The 23,731-nt window shown below is 35.4% G+C and overlaps 1 protein-coding gene across 1 annotated transcript in view; it reads left to right on the top strand.

Moving 5' to 3' along the window:
- The window catches only part of UGGT2 (UDP-glucose glycoprotein glucosyltransferase 2), an 86,112-nt gene that overhangs the window by 24,031 nt on the left and 38,350 nt on the right, over window positions 1–23,731 (top strand). Inside the window, exons 10-19 of the mRNA XM_032203496.1 lie at window positions 3,314–3,374; window positions 7,947–8,038; window positions 9,655–9,805; window positions 11,927–12,046; window positions 14,856–14,941; window positions 19,113–19,248; window positions 20,865–20,996; window positions 22,230–22,394; window positions 22,851–22,974; window positions 23,054–23,152. Coding sequence (XP_032059387.1) covers window positions 3,314–3,374; window positions 7,947–8,038; window positions 9,655–9,805; window positions 11,927–12,046; window positions 14,856–14,941; window positions 19,113–19,248; window positions 20,865–20,996; window positions 22,230–22,394; window positions 22,851–22,974; window positions 23,054–23,152 — 1,166 coding nt within the window. The remainder of the gene's footprint in view (window positions 1–3,313; window positions 3,375–7,946; window positions 8,039–9,654; window positions 9,806–11,926; window positions 12,047–14,855; window positions 14,942–19,112; window positions 19,249–20,864; window positions 20,997–22,229; window positions 22,395–22,850; window positions 22,975–23,053; window positions 23,153–23,731) is intronic.

Here is a 23,731-nt window from a genome sequence, read left to right on the forward strand (position 1 = left end):
CTGTTCTTTAAATGACAGGAAAAAAAGTCATTTCAAAGTATTCCAGGTGACATTTAAGTCACTGATTTCAAAAGTCATTAAGTTGTTACATCCTACTCCAATTCCTGACATGCAATTGTGGCACTAGAGCAGAATTTACAAATATTTTATTTTTATTTTTCTGGGTAAAAGTATAGGAAGACTTTAAAACTACTAAACGGGGAGTTGTAGTTCCTGCTCTGCATAATTTCTTCTGTTATTTTTAACATGAGAGATTACAAATATTTAAATAAGTTTAAAAGTTAGTAGGTCTGCATTCACAAGAATTTTAAATCAAAGGGCCATTGTCTAAAAATGGTACGCTACATCTATTTCCCCAGTAATCTAATCACACTTAACCTGTACAATCAGAAATACTAGTTAAAAATAAAAATAAAAATAAAAATAAAAATAAAAAGGGAGATGAAAATGTATTACTTAATTACCTTAGATAACTGAGTATTATAATAGTACTGTTTCAGAACTGTTTACATTTAGATATGAAAGCAACAATTTTTTCATTATGCAAATTTTGGTTTGAAAATGCTGTATAAAAATCTAGAACTATAGTTATGAAAATAAAAATTAAATATTATGTCCTCCTTAAGAATTGAAGGATTCTTTAGACCGTAACAAATTAATATAGCATTCCTCTGAGAGTTTCTTTCACTTCATAGTTTATTACCTACATTTTTGTGTCATAGTATTTTCATTTGAAAAGGTTAGTCTGAGGGGGATTTTACAAAATGTCATCAGATGTAGACACTGTAACAACTAATATATTTCATGTTGACATTTTGATAATATTTTATAAGATATTTTTCAGTTTTGATTTTTTATAAATGGTTGTCATGAATATATGCTATGTAAAAATGCAGAAGTAAGTATTATAGTACTCAAGTTTTTTGCTATTCATTCGTAATTCATGAGCGTTAACATTATGAACATGTGCAAGATTTCCTTTTTTTCCCTGATATGCAGTACTGTATAGCTACGTGTTCTTTCACATAAGAATTAAGATGCATATATTATCTGATAGAAAATATTTCAACCTTAGAGACATGCAAGAACATTCCTGTGACATGTAGAATGATCATTAGAATCCATTTACTTTCAGGTGTTAAAACTTTTCTGGTTGGTGAGTCCTTATCAGTGACTATTTTGAAAAACAATGCATAAGACTTAGTGAAGCTCTGAACAGATGACTGAACTCAAAACACACAAATGTCTTTCACAAGTACTTTTACTTGCTACCTCAAGTTCATAGGGTGTTCTTCTCGATGACTGGCCAAGACAGAATGACTGAGGTGGGAAGGGATCTCTGGAGGCCATCTGGTCCAACCCCTGCTCCAGCAGGACCACCCAGAGCAGGTTGCCCAGGACCATGTCCAGGTGGCTTTTGAAGATCTCCAAGGAGATCTCCACCACCATTCAGGACAACTTGTGCCAGTGCTCCATCACCCACACAGCACAGAAGTGCTGCCTGATGTCCAGCAGGAGCCTCCTGTGTTCCAGGTTGTGCCCGTTGCCTCTTGATATGGTATTGTCCCTTACACTTACCACACTTTCTCCCTAAAATCTTGCAAGAATCCTGCAACATGAACTGTCATATACAGACGAGGAGCTGGTTAATGTTTCTAAACATATTGTTTTTTTTTACTATAAAAATAATTAGCAGTAAAATTGATCTTGCACTGGCCATTATTTTACTTCCTTGTTAATGTTTGGCCAGCTTTGTCTTGTCCTTTCTGCTTTTTATTATTTTCACATTCATCTTTTATGTTTCTCCTTTTTATCTTTGTAGTTTTTATCATCAGTTTATGCAGATGAAGCACTGATTCTGAGAGTTGCAGACCCCACTAAAAATTATGTTGAATTTAGCAAATAAAAGTTATAAGCAAGTCATTAAGCTTGTCCTCTGGTGATTACTGATAATAATACATCTGATCTATTTTGTAGTGCTGTCTTTGAGATCACAGTTTGAGTTTCAGCTTTCCCATTTTGAGCCAATTTTGAGCTAAGGAAAATACACCAAGTATGGGCTTGTTTAAATACAGCTCCTTCTTGACCCTCTCTTGCCATTTCATTGCATGCTCTGAAATCACGCACTGCTTCGCAGTGACAAAAATAACCTGCCAGAATATGTACTGGGGGTGGATGGAAAAAGGTATTTACATTAAGAAGGAGAAGCTGTGATGAATTTTGTAATATTTATAAACAAGGCTTGGAGATCATGTTGTTTGCACTTAACAACAAGTCTCTTTGATAACCTGGAAAACCTGAATATTTGTTTAAAGTAAACAGATTTTGCATCTTATTTCTGACATACTGTGAAAAGCATGTGGAATTTATTAGCAAGGTCTATTCTAAGCCATTTTGGTTTTGGGAGGGAAGTGAATGGCTATGTTATTAAATAGCTATTTTGCTGCCATAATATTTGAAGTTGAGTTAGTAGATAATTCTTAGTTTGTTTAGTTAACTTCCAGGTTTAAGATGACTTCAGTTTTTCTTTGTCCCATACAGATTTGCTAAAACACATACAATTATAATCGTTTTTCTTTGGTGAAAAAATGTGGATAATAAAGTATTTATTTTGGCATTTATTGGGGGAATCAGATTTAGGTTAATATAGTTTTGGGTTTCATAAAGAATGGTGAAATTAATTTGTCTCTGGGTGTATTTTACCCAAGCCTAATAGTTATAAACTTTACATACAATGCATTGTGGCAGATGAAGGTAAAATAGTCAAAACAGTCTTTTTACAATGTTCTTGAAAAGTAAAAATGATAAATCAATGGATTATCACTTAAAAGGTAGAATGACTAAGGAAACTGACTTCAAAAGCATCAAATTGTGTCCTTGGCCACCTGTGCTCTAAGGTTGAATAGCATAGAGGTATTAACATCAACTTAAAAGATACAGTTACGATGTTTATTTAGGCAATAGTTTAGATATTCAAACAACTTCCTTTTTTGTAATATACATGCTATTTTCCAGAAAAGCAAGAGGAAAAATTGAGAGTTGTAAAAAAAAAATAATAATAAAAATAAATGCTATTAATATTTCTTCAACAAAACTTAACATAAACTTGAAATTTAGGTTTACTAGAGTACTAGAGAAGATATTTGTTTTGAAAATAAAACATTTATGACACAATGCATTACTCTCTAAGTCTTACTTATAGCATTTTCAATTACAGTGCATTAGATGCCATATTAAAATAATACGTTTCAAATTGTTTAATATAGTTTTAAAATTACAGTGGTTGAGTGATACCAATATTTCATTTTTACAGATCATTGACCAGAGTGCCAGTAGACAAGCAAATGCGAAATGAAATAGAAGAAAATCAGAAGGTTTGTTTTATTTCTTCCAGTACCCATTTTGGTTACTGTCATATTACAGTGTTCGGAGATTTGTAATAGTGCAGCAGCTTTCACATGGTTTCTTTCAGAGCAAAGTAGTTAATGTTTTTTGTTTGCTTGTTTTATTTTGTTTTACTTTTTGCTGTTCTTGGTACTTTTCTCTTTCCCTCTTTTTGCTTTACAGAATTAGGCAAGAAAAAACTATTGTTCTGGAGTGTTGTGTTCAGTCTTAAATAGTATACTGTGAAAGCAAGGTAACAGTTAATCTTTTATAGAGCTTGGTGTTGAATGTAGGCCTGCTGTTTATGTTATGGTCAGGACATGCTAGTTTTGAGCTTTCCATTTTACTAGAATCATGCATGCAACTCTTCTGCAAGATATTTTGAACATTGTCTATAGTAGGTAGATTTATTTTCATCCTTGCTGCATTGCATCTTTTGTGCCTAGTATCACATGAAGCGGCATTGTTCTTGTGTTTTTGGCTGGTCGCTTCAACCAGTGCTAAAGTGTCACTTTGCGCTGTAGAGATTTCCTGACAAATGTATTTTCTGTCTGAGCTAAGAGATTGAATTTGTTGTTTCACTTAAGTGTTAAATACTAGCTACTGTGCTTTTAGGACTGGTCTCCTGAAATGGCAGGTCCAAGATCAGCATCATTTTGTTTTTAAATGAATCTAGTAAGACCTATTTGTGTCTATACCGCTAGAGCATGTAAATGTTCCTTTGACATGAATAGTACTTCCTTGGCATTGTCCTCAATCTTTCTTTAGATTAATATTTATTACCCAGTTTTTAGTTGCCATTGCTGTTGGCGTGACAGATGTTGCCAATCTCTGTGCTCAAGTAGCAGGCCTTCCTACAAGTGGCTGTTTCCTGTCAAAGAGGAAGTGTGGTGAGCAAACCCTGTAGCTGGTTTTGAGAAATCTGACTTCTTGCACGTGCAGGTTAAGTTCTGAGTAGGCAGCATTCTCCTGATTTTCAGTCTGTGACTCATGGGTGTGTCAGAATATGTATTTTTGTATGATACGAAGACTGACCAACCACTACTGTGATGGGGTTTCTTACTTTTTTACTTAAAGCACTCTTGTACTTTTGTAACATCTCTGTGTATCATTTTGCTTTATATCCATTCTGGTCTTTGTCTTGCCAAGACTACTATCTCTAGGGGAATGCCTTTCCAGTTTCCTCCACCTTCCAAAAAAGTGAAAACGAACCATGTCCCTGTTGTGCTGTGAAGCCCACTGATGCAGTCTTCTCATAAGGAGCCTCCACTCCAGCTACATTTCACATTAATGTGTTAGAGCTCTCCACCATGCAAAACTAATGTAAGACTTTCTGGTCTTGAGTATTCCTGCCCAAATAGTGGCAGACTCGAGCGTTGCACAGTTGTGTCAGTAGATGATAGTGGTTTTGTCAACAGATGATTGCACATGGGATTGGTGCATTGAAAATATGATGTGCATATCCCAGCAGATCACCGTGGGCCCTTCAGCTTTCTTTTGTGCTAGGTGCTTGTTTGGTTCTTGGGTAGATGATGCACTTTTTTGTAGAGTGTTTTTGCAGAGATCTCTGAATGCACTATGGAGACTTCTTGCTTCGTGCTCTGGTGAGAAGTGCCATAGTTTCTCCACAAGGCAGTGAATCAATATCTGTACCCTGCTTCATTGCTTTCTGTATACATCCAAGAAATACATTTTCCTATATCTCATTGTTGTTAAGCTTGTAGTCAGGACAAAGCAAAACAGCTCTGATGACCATAGTTTCTCCACAGTATTTGAGTGTTAAAATCAGGTCCTTCCTTGTTGCTTGGTATGGTCTTTAAAACATCTTGCTTCAATTAAGGCTCTGTAAACACAAAAAACAAAACCAACTTCTTAAGCAAAAACTGCTCTGCTCCAAAACACATAAAAAGAAAAAGTATATCAGGAATTAAAATGGCTAGTATTACAAAAGATAAGGACTAGGCAAAGTAACAAAGACTTGGATTGAAATGAAGATACCTGCATTTAGGCACATCCATATATGTATCTAAACTCCTCTTATAGAAACGAAGCTGGAGTCAATGTACATCAAAAACAATTTTTCTCTCTCAGTGGTTGTTCTGTGGGATGTGACTGAGTTGCCTAAACCTGGATTTCTGATGTCGTTTGCCATGTCAGGGGGTATCCGTAATAGCCACACAGGTCTGGTGAACACGGCCACGGGGACATCCATTCCCTTCTGCCTGATTTGTATTTCCCAGTTCAGAAGCCTTATCCTGAGACTTTTCAATGTCTCAAATGACATTGGATATCTTTGTGGTTGGTCAGCTGAATCACTGGCATGATTCCATAGACTGGATTGAATGCATTAACTATAACACAATTTAAGGCACCTAAATTTAAGTTTCATATACTACATCCTACAGGTCTTTAGACAGCTAAAAACCAAAATCTGTTGAATAAAAGTAGGGAAACTTCCTGAACACTGCTGCTAGAGCACAATAAATTGGCATGTGCATTCTTGAACTGCAGTGCATCCATCTAGCAGCAGGAGAGATATGATCTCATGCTGTGTGTAGCTGAGTGATTCCCTCTCAAGATAATGAAAGTTGAATAGGAAATGTAACGGGAGGAAATAAAGGTATTAAAAGTTGAAAGGCATGTGATGATTTAGATGTAATGAGTTGATATCCAACTAAAAAATATACAAAGAACTGCTATGGGTAAAACAAAAAAGAAAATCTCATTAAACACATCTCAAAACTTCCAGTGCAATAATTTGCTGACAGTTTAGCAACAAAATACTGTGTGAGTATTATTAGCAGTAAATTCTAGTCTTAGGTGTCTAAATACTGCTTCCATCAAAGTTGTTAAGGCAAATGGATGAACTTCTGAATAATCAAATGCCTATTATCAAAGATGTGTAATGTGTCTCAGCTCTGAATCAGCCCAGTTTTTGTCCTACAGTACCAAAGGATTTGGAAACATGTAGAATCCCATTGCAATACCTGTTGGCTGATTCTTTTATCTTTCTTCTTGCATTTGTTTCAGTTAGTGTCAATTCTTGTATGACCTATATCAGGCGGTTGCAATTTTGTAAGCTTTCAGTCACGGTACAAGATCTCTTAGCCTACATGGTGATTTCAGGGCTTCAGGGAGAGGGCCTGTTCTACCTGCCTGGCTTTTCTCACAAGATCTGAGTAAGGGCCCTGAAAGATGCTGGTAAGATTTTGCAAGGCTGGAATCCTGCTTATATTTGCTGTTCACTCCTTAAGTCAAGTGGTATTAATAGGGAATTTTCTGCAGTCACAGCACTTTGTGGTACAACCGTGGTATTAAAATCATGGTCAGTTAGATTCGCTAACTACAGGAATATTTCAGGTCTATCTAGGACTTTGCTTCTCTGCCTGGTGCAGAGTGAAAGTGAGACTTTGGGAGGGTATTTAATTTTATATGAAGCTAGGAAAAATGTAAATGTCAGACACCAGCTACTACTTCTCGGTCTTGTTTTAATGGTTGCATAAGCTTTACAGCTTTCAATATTTTCCTGATTTTTCTCTCATTAGTTCAGAGGCAATCTCATAAGTGAAGTCATACACACAGCCCGAGTTGCTTGCTTTAAGTGTGCTTTTGTTGAAACTGCATTTTTTGTTCACTGTTTTGTTCAATAAGTGAGAATTAAATGAGAAAAAAAAATCTTTTATTTTGTTTGTTTGTTTGTTTTGTGTGTGTGTTTTGTTTTGTTTTTTTCCTTGCATACTTACAACGCTTTCCAGTCCTCTCTTGGGAATTAAGACAGATCTGGAAATCTGACAGCTCCTCATGGTGTTAGTTGGAATAAGCTGTTGTTGTTGCTCCTGTTACTTATCTTGCTACAGCCACTGTCGATAGTTTGAACAGTGTGGTGCCTCACTGCTCTCTGAGAAAAAATGATAAGGCAGTCCTTACTCACTAAATACTTCCTTCATCTTGTGTTTGTTTGATTTTTGTGGTTTTTCTCTTTGCAAAGCAGGGATATGCTGTCCCTTTCTGATCTACGGTCTTTTCAAGATCCCTTTGTTAAATGAGATTGTATGTTTCTAGTCTGTCTTTTCTACCTTCCCTGAAGAATTGCTACTGCACATTTTTGGAATTGTGCAAGATTTTTAGGTATTAAGAAAGCTAGTTTGGAGTGGAGGTATGAAGGATGTGTTGGGCCTCCATTTACTTTTTGTTTGGACATTAAAGTATTTGCAGGAGAAATGTTGGGGGGGTACTTTTTCAAAAAATTATGAGCCATAATTTGGTATTTTCACTTTCTGTTGGCAGACACTGAGAATGTGCCATTGTCTATACCTTCTACAGGCAGGGCTACACTGGGAGGGCTTATACAACTATTTTAATTGACAGTGTGTTAAACAACACCTGTAGAAGTATGCTTTCAATATTTTTACTAGTAACATTGAGATAAGAGAAGAAATTATACTGAAGAGATTTGATGTGTCTGTTTTGTAGGATTGCATACAGTTTTGTATATGTGTGTGCGTATGTATGTTAGTGTTTACACATGTCTAAATAAGTTAGCAATGCTTTTTATTTTTAAGCATCTTCATGAAACACTTGGAATCCAACCCGGAGAAGCACGTTTATTTGTAAATGGCCTTCATATTGACCTAGATTTTCATGATCCATTTAGGTAAGAGCGTATGTTTGGCTTGAAAATTACAGAATTACTAATAATTCTGGAGCTGTGCTCATGGTGATAGATAATCTAATCTGTTGCATTTTGGGGGCCAGGAGGTATTTCAATAGAGAGAATATTGCTTTACAGTCATTTTGCTTTGTATATGAAAATTGCAGAAGTAGTTGAAACCACTATTTTTTTCTTGGATTATCTGTTCTATAATTTACTTACAATTTTATATCTTACCATGTAAAATTAATTTTGAAACGGAAGGAATCCAACACGTGTATACAAAGGTAGGAAGAACACTTCAGAAAAAGTAAATTAAGTGCTCTCTCATCTTTATTTCATAAGAATTACAAAAAAAATACGGGCATTAAATTTAGTTTAAAGATACCTTGGATAATTTTAGGCATGTTAGTGAGTCTGTACCTGGTCACCTTTTCTGATGAGTTCTGTTATTATATTCTAATATGCTTTTTTTCTATAAGAAAACTTCTTCCAGTTTCTGTAATTACAGTATAATTATATTGCTTGTGATTTGCCTCTTCTTTGCAAGAACTCATAAAAACTGTGGACATTTTCCATTCCTCTGCATGTTGTGAACAACAAGACAGACATGACTACTTCAGAATCATGTTGGTGGCATGCAAACTGTCAATAAGTCTGCAATGCTAAGGCTGAAGTTTTTTTATGTTCTTGATTTGTCAGTATGCAATGCTAAGGCTGAAGTTTTTTTATGTTCTTGATTTGTCAGTCTACCATTTTTATTTTTTATTTTTCTATTCCATGTCATGTTTTGTCCTTTGATGAAGATCCTAAACGTTTTTGGTTCTAGTGTTTATAGTTTTGGGTTTTTTACTACATTTTTTTCTCAGAGTTTTGAGATGGAGTCAATTGCATCTTTTTTGGTAATGATGCAAATATTAATAGGTACTTTAAAATGATAATGCTAAATTTAATTTCAATATGATTTAGAATAAACTTTTTGACATAGAGAAAACTCACGATGAAACAAAACAGAAATAAAGATGTTTGTAAAATCTATTGTGTTCTAATGGGCAAATACTTCAGGCTTGCTTCCATTATTAATATCGAATTTTCAGAATGTAACAAATAAGTCCTGTTGAGGAATCTGGGAAATATCTTTCTTCACGTGATCTGAGAGGGGTAGCTCTGTACTTCCTCCCTGCCATTTTTGGTGTTCTGCCGTAATGCAGACATAGGGTTTGTCTTTGTCTCCATCACTTGCTACTACACTTATCTACACTCATCTATGTTTATCTGCACTCTTCTTGGATTCCTGCCTCAGCCAGGGTAATGCAACAAGCAGCCTTCCCCTCTGCTGTCCTGCCACATCTTTTTAAAGATGGAGGAAGTTCCTTCATGTAAAATAAAAGTGAATAAACCAAAATTGTATAATGTGTTAGAATCCTGGTTTGAAATATGTTGAGGATAAATACTTGTAGTGTTATGAATATATTTTATTTTAGACGTTTGACTTTAGGAGAAAGTAAGAATGATTTTTAATACTAAAAGTAATCTTTGCCTTAACAGTTTTTGAAATATTTTTCCTTGTTATGCCATGACAAGATTTCATAGATCGACATTTTGTTTTCTTGAAAAAGTATCTTAGAGACTCTTAAAGTGGATGGAAAAGTAATGCATGGCCTTCATGAACTTGGAATCAAAGAGGAGACCCTGAGTAAATTTATGAGATTGCATATACATCCGGCAGATGACAGTTATGCACTAGACATTCGCCATTCTTCGATAATAGTGAGTATTTAAATGTTTATTTTTTTAATATTGCAGATTTGTTAACTCTGTGTATGAGACAGTTTAATACTATAGTATATGGAGTCTAGTTGAAATAAGAGGCATAAAAATGTGTCAATAAACAGTGTAAGATACTTTGGAGGATGGTATTCCTTCAGAGTATTTTAGGAATAATTTTCTCTAGTATATATCTTACTAAAATCTTAAGGTGTAGGATGTTTAAAAGAAAAGAAGAATGTGTCTAAGAGTAGTTGCAAATCATAGTTGTAGAATTTGACTTTGAAGCAACTAGTCACAGAATCACAGAATTGTAGGGGTTGGAAGGGACCTCGAGAAATCATCGGGTCTCCAACCCCCCTTCCAAAGCAGGTTCCCTAGAGCAAATTGCCCAGGTAGTCGTCCAGTCGGGCCTTGGATATCTCCAGGGAAGGAGACTCCACAACCTCCCTAGACAGCCTGTTCCAGTGCTCCGTCACCCGCACCATGAAGAAGTTCTTTTGCATGTTGGTGTGAAATTTCCTGGGCTCCATCTTGTGGCCATTGCCTTTTGTCCTGTCCCCACAAACCACTGAAAAGAGGTTGGACAAATCCCTCTATCTTCCACACTTAAGATACTTGTAAACATCAGTAAGATCCCCTCTCAGTCTTCCTCAGTCTTCTCTTCTCCAGGCTGAACAGACCCAGGTCTCTCAGCCTTTCCTCATAGGGAAGATGTTCCAGGCCCCATATCATCTCTGTGGCCCTGTGCTGGACTCTTTCCAGGAGTTCCCTGTCTTTTTTGTACCGGGGAGCCCAGAACTGGACACAGTACTCATAATCACAAAATCACAGAATAGTTGAGATTGGAAGGGACCTCCGGAGGTCGTCTAGTCCAAACTTCTGGCTCAAGCAGGGTCTCAGAGAGCACGTTGCACAAGATTGTGTCAAGGCAGCTTTTGAATATCTCCAGTGAAGGAGACTGTTCAACCTATGTGGGCAGCCTGTTCCAGTGCTCAGTCACCCTCACAGTAAAGAAGTTTCTCCTCATGTTCGGATGGAACCTCCTGTGTTTCAGTTTGTGCCCATTGCCTCTTGTCCTATTGCTGGGTACCTCTGAGGAGAGTCTGGCCCCATCTTCTGACATCCTCCCTTCAGAAAGTTACAGATGTTGGTCAGAAATCCCTGAGCCTCCTCTTCTCCAGGCTGAACAATCCCAGCTCCCTCAGCCTTTCCTCATATGAGAAATGTTTCAGTCCCTTGATCATTTTAATAGCTCTTTGCTGGACTCACTCCATGTCTCCCATGGCCTGGAGAGAGCGAGTGCTTTTGCTTATATTATGCAAGACTGCAGAAAGTACTTTAAAAGTAGGATAAGTGAATTGTGGAGAACTTACACATCTTGTTTTCCGTTGTCCAATGACTCTGCTTTTTTCCCTTGTTTTTCAAAGTTCTTAGTTGTCAAAACAAAGGTTATATGCATATGGAAAAGGCACACGAAGACTAATTTTCTTCACCTGCAAGAAGCATGTGTCTCTCTCCTGTTTGCCAATTATAGATAGCTTGCACAGAAAACAGTGTAAGAACAGTACACAGTGATAAATATTAATATGAAAGAAAAAGAAAAAATGAAAACTTATAAAATTGTATTTTTGACAACACATAAAAATTGACTGTAATGGATCATCTATTAATTACTGAGTTATTCTGATATATCTTAATAATAGTGCTGCTGCAGCTGATAGATAAATATTGTATGTCTTTCAAGGTGTCTGTGCTATGTTACACACATATCTGTGTGGTAAGTTGTTATGATCTTTGTATTGTGAAAGTATTTTCCACGCTTGAAAAAATGTTTTTATTCACATTTTGATACAGAAAACAAAAGCTTTTTTCCTTTTCCTTTCATAATTAGTTCTGTCATGTGCTGAAAAAACAAACAGCAAAAAAACCTGAACATTGTGACTGAAAAGAAAAAAAATATATTAATTTTAGAAGCTGTTTTCTGTTACTAATTAAAAAAGAAATAGAACTTTTTTGTGTTTCCAGGCTTTCTGTGTGTTTTAAAATAGCTTTATTTATACATACATAGTTTATCCACTAGTTAGTGTGTGTTTTTTAAATAGTTGGCTTTTTTTGTTGTAGTGGATTAATGACATAGAAAAAGACCACAGCTATAGCACATGGCCTGCAAGCTATCAGGAACTGCTAAAACCTACATTTCCTGGAGTTATACAGCAGATCAGACGCAATTTATATAATTTGGTAAGTTTAGATAACATTTTTTTTTTACATAATGTATGTATCAATATGTGCACACAGTTTATTGAAAAATACACATTCTGTATTCACTGTTGGGTTATGGTTTTGTGTTTTCTTTGTGGGTCTACCAACAGCAATGAGAATCTTTTTGTTTCGTAAGTCACATGTGATTACTAGCCTGATTTCTAGAACTGTTGTTTCAGTCTTTTATCTATTTAGTGTAGCAGATTTTTGGTGAAATGGTTTATTTCTATGAAATGTTCCCAGAATTATAATTAATGTTAAATTTTACATTCTACACAGAGTTTCTTGGTAAACTGGACTATTTTCTAGTCATGATGTAAATATACATACATCGGTACATTGTTCTGTATATTTGGCCGTGTAATGAAAGGATAATAGTAGACAAAGACAATGGAAATTTCCAGTACTATATCATCAAATTAAATTCTTCAAAATGTAGAAGTGAAGGGGCATAAGTGAAGACCCTGAAACTAGAGTTCAAAAGCCTGTTGACTATAACAGCTGAATAATCCTTAGAACAACAAGAAACTATTTTTACAGCTGATTGATATCTCAGGACAGTTAACTTGTGAATGTCAAACTAAGATCAATTAATTGAGTAATTCTTTATAGTAGATGCTTCCATTAAAAGCAGTTTTTTAATTCCCTCTTTATTTCTCATTTTTCAGGCTTTGCAAGCAAGTCTTGCAGATCTTCTTAATTTTTGTTAATCTGTGTTTATGCCAGGCAACTGACTGTATTATAAATTAGCCTCTTAGTTTATTGGAATCCTTCATAGAGTTACCATTAGGATTGGTGAAATAACACCACTCTTAAGATTCAGGGACAAAAGACAAAGATAGAAATGTTGCACCAGCAGGCCACCAACTTTTAGAGGAAAGGAGGAACATGTGCTTCATTTCAAGACTATTTTAGAAAATGTTGCCAGTTTCATGGAAGATTCACCACTGACTTAGGTTTCCTTCTCAAGCAATTAGATTACTTTTATATATCACCAAAGAATACATTTGGAAATGCAAAATAATGAAAGGTCTGCTTCTACTGCCTTGGTATACAGTTTAGGAGATGAAAAGAATGCATGGGGTTAGCACTGAAGAATACAGGAAGAAAGTTATTCCAGCCCTATAAGGAAAATATGTTGAAATTCTTCTGATTTATTGGATAACATGATAATGCTCTAATGCTCTTTAACCTCTCTGACAAGAAAATGATGTAAATGACATTCAGAAGGCAATATTGTTACAGTTTGACAGAGGAATGCAAACTTTTTTATCTTTTTGAGTAAAGAGGAAAATAAATCATGAGCTACTTCTACATGATGAGCAAAGCCCCACTGAATTAATTTGTATTTTTTGATAAATGCTAGTGTCCAGTGGGTGCTTATCTAGGAAGAATATAAAACATAATTTCTTTCAAAATAGCTCAAAATGAATATTATTCTGGAGAATGAGGGGAAGCTCTGACAGTACAGTTATGTCAGCTTCCTTGTGCATTACTGTAATACTTTGACCTGCATGACAACACAGACTGGTTTTCCAGAGGATGTTTGCGGTGTGCACTGCAAATAAAAGTTTATCCTCACTGATTGAACAAATACTCAGTATTTCATTTTTGTACTCCCCGTACTGTTGGCTTTCTTAGTTTTATACTATACAATATCTGACTTTTTTTTCCCCAGAGCTTTACTGTTCCCTTCCTTGCTGCATATAGATGATTCACAATTATTAGTAAGTTTTCTTCATAGAAAACTACTGAGTGAAGGTCATGGTAACTGTTCTTGTTTTAGAAGTGGTGAGCTGAGGTACAGAAAGCATACAAATTATGAATGTCTTGTAGTCTAATTTTTCCTCTATATGTAGCATTTAGTATCTCTTAGTAAGTTAAGGAAGCAGCTATTGCTGTTCTAAATTAAAATAATTACAAAAGGCAGTTGAATGAAGTTCAATGCATACAAAAACAACCAAGATACAAACAATATATAACTAAAATATGCATGCTTGCAATGAAGCAAAAGGTGTTTATAATATGAAGTAGATTGCATATGTGTTCAAAGTTAAATGTTGGTATAGATTTATATAACAGCTTTATTATAGAAATCGACAACATATCATTTAACCATAATCCGAGGGGGAGGGAGTGTTCCAAATTTTTAAATTATTCTGCTGCATTTCAGCTACTCTAACAAAATTGTGATCCGTTCTAAAGGGACTTGAATGCAAAGCTGAATAAATAAGGTACCAATGTCATAATTAAATCTGCATAAGTATAATCTACCCATGCAGACAAATCACAGTTTTGGATTCTGTGCATGCCTGAAAGATCTGGTTTTACACTCCAAGCTACAACAAGTGAGACAGTGAATACAAGGATATGTGAGACAGGAAAGAATTATTTCCCAGTGCTCCATTTTTAAAATACAGTTTTATGTCAACATATTCTGTTTACTTCTTTTAGTTTGGTTTTCTTGACAGTAGAGACTTAATTGCAGGTAGTAATAGAAAAATTAGCACTAGATCTTTTTTTAAATAGATAACTTCAATTAAAATAGATAAAATAGTGGCACAGTCTTTCAAAGGAGAGTTTACAGTTGGTTTGAAGTTTAATAAACAGTTAAATCCTGTTGCTTGGTATTTTGTCCAAATCCATTAATTCTGAAGGTTTTTTCATTCATACTAATCATGTTTTCTTACAATGAACGTTCTAGGAAAATGAAAACATTTGGGGTGTACAGCTCAGAAAGAGGCATAAAGACAAAATATTGTCTCTATAATATATTTTCTCTTATTAGGTTCTTTTTGTTGACCCAGTCCAAGAAGATACAGATGATTATATGAAATTGGCAGAACTATTCTATCATCATAATGTACCACTTCGGTAAGGAAAACCTGAAAGTATTGAAGGAAAGTCTTAAAAGAAAGCTGCTTTCCTTTTTTCTTTCTCATCTTTTATTCTGCTAAGCAAAGAAATGAATTCAGAGGAAGTTTAATGTAACAACATTCTAATAAGCCGTATTTTTTGACCGCTTGTGTTAAGCTTGCTAGAGTATTAAGTATTCTTAAGCAAGTAGGATGTAAAGGATAGCATACCTGATTGAGTGGAAAATAAACTGTAAAGTTCTGATTTAAAGTTACTTTCTCAAATAGTCCTACTGGATGCCTATGTGAAGTTACATTATAAGCAAAATATTCTGTAAGCAGACACACAGTTAGTAAAACATGATTTGAGGGTATTTTGTATTTTATTTCTTTGAATTGAGTTTGCTTTACTTAATTTTGTTGTTAAAAAACTCTTTAAAGTGAGATTAACCTCAACAAATTCTGAATTTCTAGAAATTAGTCATGGGAGTCTGAACTAGCAGTCACTTGAGAGAAAGAGACACTTGTGAAGAAGAATCCAGTTGTTCTGAGATATCTACTTTATGAGAAAATGAATTGTTCTTCAGAGTGTCTGTTTTACAGGTTATAAAAGAGAAGAGTGTCTGACCTAGATCCAAGGTTCAGCAAGATGAACTCCATGTTAAATATTTAAAATCTTCCCATGAAATGGCTTGCTGTTTCCCCAGTAAATTACAGGAGTTACCTTTAAATTTTTTGCAGGATTTTAAAATTTGAGTTTCCTTTATTTTTTTTGCAGTTCCTATTGCTTATTATTATTATCATTATTATTATTATTACTATTATTCGGTGACAAAAAAGTAAAGGAGAATAGATATTAGTTATCCGTGCATTTTCTCTCTATGTGGGAGACAACACTACTTCAGCCCTTGAGGAAAATATATCAGAGAATCTGATTTTCCTTTTCTGATATGTAATAGCATAAGAGCAGCCAAACTGAGTCAGACTAAAGGTCCATTTAGGTTAGTCTGTCATGGGCTTAAGGAACTCTGCAATGGGCTTAACGAAGCTACCTATGTAAAATAAAAAGAACAGGTTAACAAGATCCTTTGCCTGAGTATTTTCATAGCCTTCAGGCATTTGGAGATCAAAGGGTTCCAGATTTGGTTTCTAACTATTCAGCAACAATAATTGATTTCTCTTCCATAGACCTTTCTGCTTTCTCCTTGAATTCATGTAAATTTTACCACCCACAGTATCTTTGCCAAACATTTTCACATTCGACTTATGTGGTACATGAAGAACTACTTCATTTGTTTTGAGCCAGACTTCCACTAGCTTCATTTACTGATTCCATAGTTTTTATAACCAGAAGAGACTCAGCAGTTTCTCCCATTCTCTAGATGCCATTTACATTTACAGAGATCTATGATATTCTACCACAGTCATTTCTTTCCCTAGGCTACTAGTTATTATTTGAAAGCTGTTCTGAAGGTTCTTTTGCTGTCTTAGGTGTCCTTCCCTGAACTATCTTAGTGTTAACATAACTTCACTGAGATGAGGGCAACAGCCCGTACACACTATTGAAGATGTAGACAAACCATGGGGTCTCTACTCTTCTATGTTTTGTTTTGTTGACTGTTCCTACTGTACCCAGATGACACAAGATTTTGGAAGAGTTATTTACAGTAATGATAGATGTAAAAAAATGGAAGAAGCAGTTTATTGTAGAAGATGATGCATCTTTATGTGTTAATCATTATTTACATCTTTTTAGAAAATGTGCTGTATTTCTTACTTCTCTCTGTTCTTGTGATTTGATGCAGTCCTAATTATGACCTGAACATTCATCTAAGCAATATTACGCTGACATAACACATTTATTATTGTTAGATTAGAAATATCTGATGTGCAGTGACTATTCAAATGAAAACCTGGCTTCCTAAATCATGAAAGTTGTTGAATTTTTGCATATAAATATAGAGGTCTTCTGAAATGTGGACCCAGTATTGCAGATTCTCATGTTCTTGTAGCAGCTCTCAGGTACCATGAGATCAGTAGATCTCTCATGTGCTTGTAGCAGCTATGATGGAGCTGTATGCTATATGGAAATAATTCCAAAATGCACAGAAATGAATGAAATTCCAAAATGCACAAGCAGAAGCCAGCTTTGAGTCTGTGTGCTTCTCCTTTAGAAACTTCTTTGTGATTCCTCTGTTCTGTCTAATTCTCCTCTTTGTGATAGCTGGCATGATTTTCCAGCTCTTTACCAATCTCTCTGTGTTCAGAACATTATCCAGCGCTGCTATTTGTGTAGTCAGGGATCGGCAGCAGTTTATCCAGCTGTGTTTCCTAAATGGCTGCAGTTGTGTAAGGCAGTCAGCACGCTGAGCAGTTTTGGTTGCAGTTGTCAGCCAGAGGCATGCATACCTGTACATTCGCTAAAAAGTAAATACAGGAGAGAACAAAGCTGAACAGACGCTTCCAGAGGGATTTTTCATGGAGCAGTTTTTCTGGGGCACTGTTGGTTTTGTCTTGGGAGAAGTGATAGCTACTAGTAGAGGATTTTTCTGTAAATCCAGTGTGAGTAGCATTAGCTATTCAGGATGATTGAAGGCTGTGTTCTGGGAAACTGCACAAGGTGGATCTGAGCTGTAAAAGCAGCAGAATATGTACATAAAATCTCTATTTTTATCTAAATTTCTGATCCTTAAAAATGTATGATTTTGGTCATGGTTTTGGTTTAACCCTAGCAGACAGCACAGCTCCGCACAGCCATTCGCCCACTCTCCCCACAAGGGGATAGAAGAGAGAATCAGAAAGGTAAAAGTGCAAGTATTCATGGGTTGAGATAGGGACCGTTTACCCTGATAAGGTAAAGCAAAAGCTGCACATGCAAGCCGGGCAGAATCAGGAATTCATTCAATCCTTCCCATGGGCAGGCAGGTGCTCAGCCACTTCCAGGAAAGCAGGGCTCATCACAGGTAACAGTTTTTTGGAAGACAAACCCCATCGCTCTGAATATTCACCTGCCTTCTTTACCCCAGCTCCTATTGCTGAGGATGGCATCATATGCTATGGGACATCCCTCTGGGCAGCCTGGGCCAGCTGTCCTGGCTGTGTCCCCTCCCAGCTCCTGGTGCATCCCCAGCCTCCTCGCTGGCAGGGCAGCACGAGAAGCTGAAAAGTCCCTGGCGCTGTGCAAGCACTGCTTCAAAATAACTAAAATATCAGTGTGTTATCTCAAGTATTTTCATCAAAAATCCAAAACAGTGAACCTGTACAAAGAAAATTAACTCTACCACAGGCAAAAACAGGACAGTCATCTTCTTCCCATTCTTCATTCCCATTACACATGCAGGCTTAGTGTTGGAGTGCAGGGGGTGGGTTGGGGGTGCCTGGTCTTCCAATAAAAAGTACTGATACCAGACAGTGAAAGGTTTGCAAATACTTAGGAGGAGTCTGATGGCTTTGCTCTCACAAAATTCCAGGTGAATGACAGCATCCACCTTCCTATTCACCTTCTAATGCACACCACTGTGTTCATACATTTCTCCTTTTTGGAAGTCTAAATGATCTGACCATGGCTGTACACATGCTACATCACTTGAGACTGGAAAATTTGCCCTTGAAATTTCTCTACTCTTTCTCCTCCTTACCTATTTTTTTTGTGAAGTAGCATGCAAGATGGAGCTTGTCTACTCTCTTTCTTTCCCTGTCAGAAAATGGCTTAATGTTTTCTGGTCCAGGTCAATTTTCCAGTCCCAGAGATCCTCAACAGAAGGATCTCTCTTGGACTTTTCCTATGCCAAAGAGTCAAGCCATTGAGGTGGTGATGGCAGGAACATGAAGAGTGTCATAACCTGCAGATAAATAAGGAGAAAAAAGGTTATGAGTAAATCCTAATGACTCGCAGAAATCCTAAATCTGACGGTAAGTCAGATTTAAATGGAAAAAAATGCATATCCAAACCCAGTACGTTTTCAGTAGCCTAAGCATAGTCTGGGAGATCTGATGAAGACTGCATAGCAGGTGTCCTGAGCATCACCACACAGAGTCATGACAACACATCCTAGACACAGAAATTGTTTAAGGCTACATGCTGAACAGATTACTTGAGTGAAAACATCTTGTTCTTTTAGGTCAGTTCTCAAATGTGTATGAAATTGATATTGTTTTAAAATGGCTGATCTTTTTCTGTTTCTTTGTAGAATTGGATTTGTTTTTGTTTTAAATACAAAAGAAGAAATTGATGGAAATGAAGATGCTGGAATAGCTCTTTGGAGAATGTTTAACTACATTGCAGAGGAATCTGACACCTCTCAAGCCTTTACCTCCATAATTAATGTTAGTGTCTTTCACAAGAAATCATTTTTAAAATTTGTTACTTGTCTACATAGTTAGGATATTGCTGCCTTGTGTCAACATGATACATTTGCATTTGCTTTACATGGAAACAACGTATTAAAAGTATATAGCATTAATTTACTGTAGAACAATTAGCAGAAATATTTTCCTTGTCTGGAAACCAACTTCTTCTTGTCATTTTAACTGTCAACAGGCTTTCTTCAAGAACATAAAAAGGTAGACGTATATCTTACGTATGTGGAGAAATAGAAAAATTATTTGGAAAATCATTGTGGAAATGTGGAAAAATGTTTCTCTATTATTTTTGTTAAAGTCATGTATCTGCCTTTGTGTTCCGTGTCTCTTGGAGTACAAGCATTTTAAACATACTCTGGCAGTTTTATAAGGTTTGAAAAACCTTGGTTATTTTGTGTAGGAAGTGAAACAGACTGAGTTCTTTCTTTTGGTCTTGCTTGGGCTGTTCACGGGTGTCAAAAGTATTCCAGATTTGCAGCTTAACAAACGCATCTGGTTTTCTGTGTGGGAGAATGTAGGTTCACGTAAAGAACAGAATTTCAGAGATAAGAGATGAATGGAGGGAAGTAAAGTGAACAGTCTATGTGAAAACTGCAAGCAAAATAGAGAATATGATATTAATACATAACATTTTTATACAGTTTGTTTTCTTTTATTCGGTGCCTAGAAACTAATGGCATGGACAAACTCAAAAAGTTTAAAATAAAAAGGACTGAAGTAGCAAGGAGTACTTTGGAAAAGAAATATAAATCCACAAGTGTTAGGATCTGATATACATTCATGACTACTATCTACAACCAGATTACAAGATATCATTTTACTGTACTTTTAAAATTTTGTTTTTTTTTTTTTTCTATTTACTTTGTTTCATAGTATAAAAAGGAGGGGATAATAAATACAATTAAAAGACAAAAACAAGATACAGTATATCAATCAGATACAGTTTTGAGATATTCAGAGCTATAGAGATAAATGTACTGTACTGATTTCATTTGAAAAGAAATTAGAATAATTTCTTCATTCAGATTTATTTTATATGTTTGATGAAAGTAATAAAATTTCATGCTATGAAATCAAATAGCGTTGGTAAGAAAAAAGTGTCATTCTAGGAAAAGGCATCAGTTACTTATTCAGGCTTGGATTCATCCCATATAAATTCAGATTATCATTGCAGGAAGAAATATCACTGATTTAGGCTTGGATTCACCCCATGTAGGTTCAGGGAACTAACCATGGTTAGGTAGTCTATATTAAGAATTCAGATTCCTTCTCTAATCAGTGGAAAGATATAACATTTCACATTCAGCTCACATAAGTGTATTTCCTTTGCTGCTTCAGATTTAGACTAAAAGTATAATAGTAGTTTAATCAGAATAGTGCTCCAATGAAAAATTGTGCATATGTGTGATGGTGGTAATTACTAAAGGAATATAAAGATTGCAGTGTAGTAATAAAAGCAGTGTAATATTATACCAATATAAAAATTACTAGGACACTACAAAAATGGGAATTTTTAACATTTTTATTTACTTTTCTGAATTTTATTATTACTCTTTTTTTTTTTTTCTAATTTTTTACAGGTGTATCACGAAGTGAAAGATGGAAATGTTCTAACAGTTAATCATGTGAAAAAAGTTCTTAGAAATGAATACCCCTATGCTGATGTTCAGAGCATCCTAGGTGTTCATTCTGAATATGATGAAGGGAGGAAGGTAAGTTGAAAGCAAAATGGTAAGAAATACTGCAGTACAGTTAAGTTCCTGCATTTCCTAAGCTGAAAGGTTACTAAATATTAAAGCAAGTAAAAACAGTATCTTTAAGTTAAATTTTTCTCCTTAAGTTAAATTTTTCTTCAGCAATTATTCAATTACTAGTGGAAATGCTGAAAGAGTTTCTGTTTTACAGCTCTCACTATTAAAATTTAGTGCTGCCAGTTGCTTTCAGGAGCACAAGTTTATTTCTAACAAGCATGGCGAAGGGGCTCTGTCACACTTCAGAAATTGTTTACCTGTATGTTCTTGCCTGCGGAGCAGAAGCCTGACCTCTATGCAAATCATTACTTCCTTTAATTGTGCTTTCTGGTTACAGTTTCCTTTGGGAAAGTCAGCTATGTATTTTGATTTAAAGAGAAGACGTTTTATCAATAGTTGATTATATTGATGATTTTCTGCTGAAAAATGATAAAAGTACTGTTTTTCTTCAGCCCTACTGTCTGTAAAAATGTGTGTTTCTGACACATGCCATCCACTTTATTTATTTCCTTTTACATTTCTTTGTATAATGTGTATTATATCCAGTCAAAAAGGTATATCTGGGTAGCAAAAAAAGGTGCTGTTTGCCTTGTACTGGTTGTTCCTCACAACACAGACATGCATAGAGCCTTCCGTATAGGATCACAGAATATCTTTGTTTGGAAGAGACCTTAAAGATCACCCAGCTCCAACCACTGCCATGGACAGGGACACCTCCCACCAGACCAGGTTGGCCAAGGCCCCTTCCAGCCTGGCCTTGAAAGGCAGTTTGAATCTCTTCTAGAAAGAGCTGTCTCTGCTTAGTGAATGAAAGCTTCTCATGGAGAATATTGGAGGAAGAAAAATAGACTTAGACCCATCAAGGTGGAGCCCCCTCTACAAGCGCCCTGTTTGCTTTTTTTAACTAAGAATATTAAGCAAAATAAAATACTATTTTTCAGCAAGATGATAAAGCAAAAGTTTAAAAACCCATATAGAGATCAATAAATTGTTTTGCCCTTCTGTTTGAGAACTGACTCCAATGTGTCCTGTTTGTTTTCCACATATGTCCTGTTTTGTCCCCACTATTTGTGAGAATGTGTGACAGTGAATAGTACTTGGAGATTAGAGTTCATTGTCTCTTGACATTAGTTTCATTTTTTGCTACAGTTAGCCACAGTCCATTTAATTCTGTGATATTTCTGATATGATCAGGCAGGAGCAACCTTTTATAAGAAGACTGGCCTGGGTCCATTGCCTCAAGCTCTGTTTAATGGTGTGCCCTTTAACAGAGAAGAGGTGGATGCTGCAGAGTTAGAGACAGTTATTCTTCAGAAGATTATTGATGCCACCGGGTTCTTCCAGAGGGCAGTGTTCATGGTATGTTTAAAGTTTCAGAATGAAAACAAGATGAAATATTTGGCAGTGGATTGTTTGAGTCATGTTTATAAATTGTATTATTTATAATGAAATGGTTTGAAATTAATAATATGAAAATTGGAACTATGTTGTTATTTTATTATTTTTTTTATTGTTATTAATTTGCGGTCATGGTTTTGAAACGGTTTATTTAGATCATACAGATTTAAGGAACAACTAAGCATACACAAATCATACGGAATCATACAGAAACTGAGAGTGTGTTGTAGTTGTTAATTGAAAAATGTGCATATGGTATTTTGAAATACTGTGTGATATTTATACATTTTTGACCAGAAGTTGTCCATAACTTTTAGATAAGCTTTAAGCTCAATTGAAAGATGGTATAAATACTTGGTCCTTGTTTGTCTTGGAACTATAGGAGTACTGATTTATTTATGTGTTATCTTCCTACAGGGTTTGTTAAACGATCATATAAATGCAATAGATTTTCTTATGGATCAGAAAAATGTAGTTCCCCGTATAAACCCCACTATTCTTGGAGCAGAAAGAAGATACATCCATTTCAGATCCACATCTGGTAACTATTTTTCTCAGATTGACTGTTACTTACTATTTTTCTTTTTTAAGTCTAACATACCCTGTTTTACATTTTGCAGTTCCATTTGATGTGCAGGACTTCTCTACCTTCTCCTTTTTGGACTCACAAGATAAAAGTGCTGTAATTTCAGACAACATGAAGTATTTAACAAGAAAGGGTATATTTATTTTGCATATGGGTTGTATGTTATATATATGTCTATGTTGTATATATGTGTTATGTATTTGCTCCTTTCAGGGGTCAAATCATACCATAATATTATAAAGGTAAATTATAACAATATGGTAATTATTTCAGATTTGGTAGAAATCAGATGATTGTCATTAAGTCATTTTAAAAGGCCTGCTGCTGAAGCATCAGGAACTGGAAAAGTTCCAGACATCTGAATACCTGTGCACATGTGCACACACCACACACTTATGCATAGACACACACCCAATTACCAGTTATCTTCTTATCAGAAGAAATTTACCCACTTGTTAGTTAGGTGACTGGTTAGTTTTGTTTCACAGACATGAAGCTAAAAAGTTTTTGAAAGACTTTTGCAGTTTCTAAAGCAGACTCGGTTTTCATACTGGTATGGTTTTACTTGAAGATGATATAGAGAGTATATTAAGTTTTCAAATTGCTCTTAGTTGCAGTATTATAAATTGAAGACTGAATTCTTTATAATATCTATATCAGAATTAGGCACTTCTACAGCTGAAGGGATAATTGATTTTAATTTCTATTCGCT

The sequence above is a fragment of the Aythya fuligula genome, chromosome 1 (genome assembly GCF_009819795.1).
Source record: "Aythya fuligula isolate bAytFul2 chromosome 1, bAytFul2.pri, whole genome shotgun sequence".
NCBI classification, from domain to species: Eukaryota; Metazoa; Chordata; class Aves; order Anseriformes; family Anatidae; genus Aythya; species Aythya fuligula.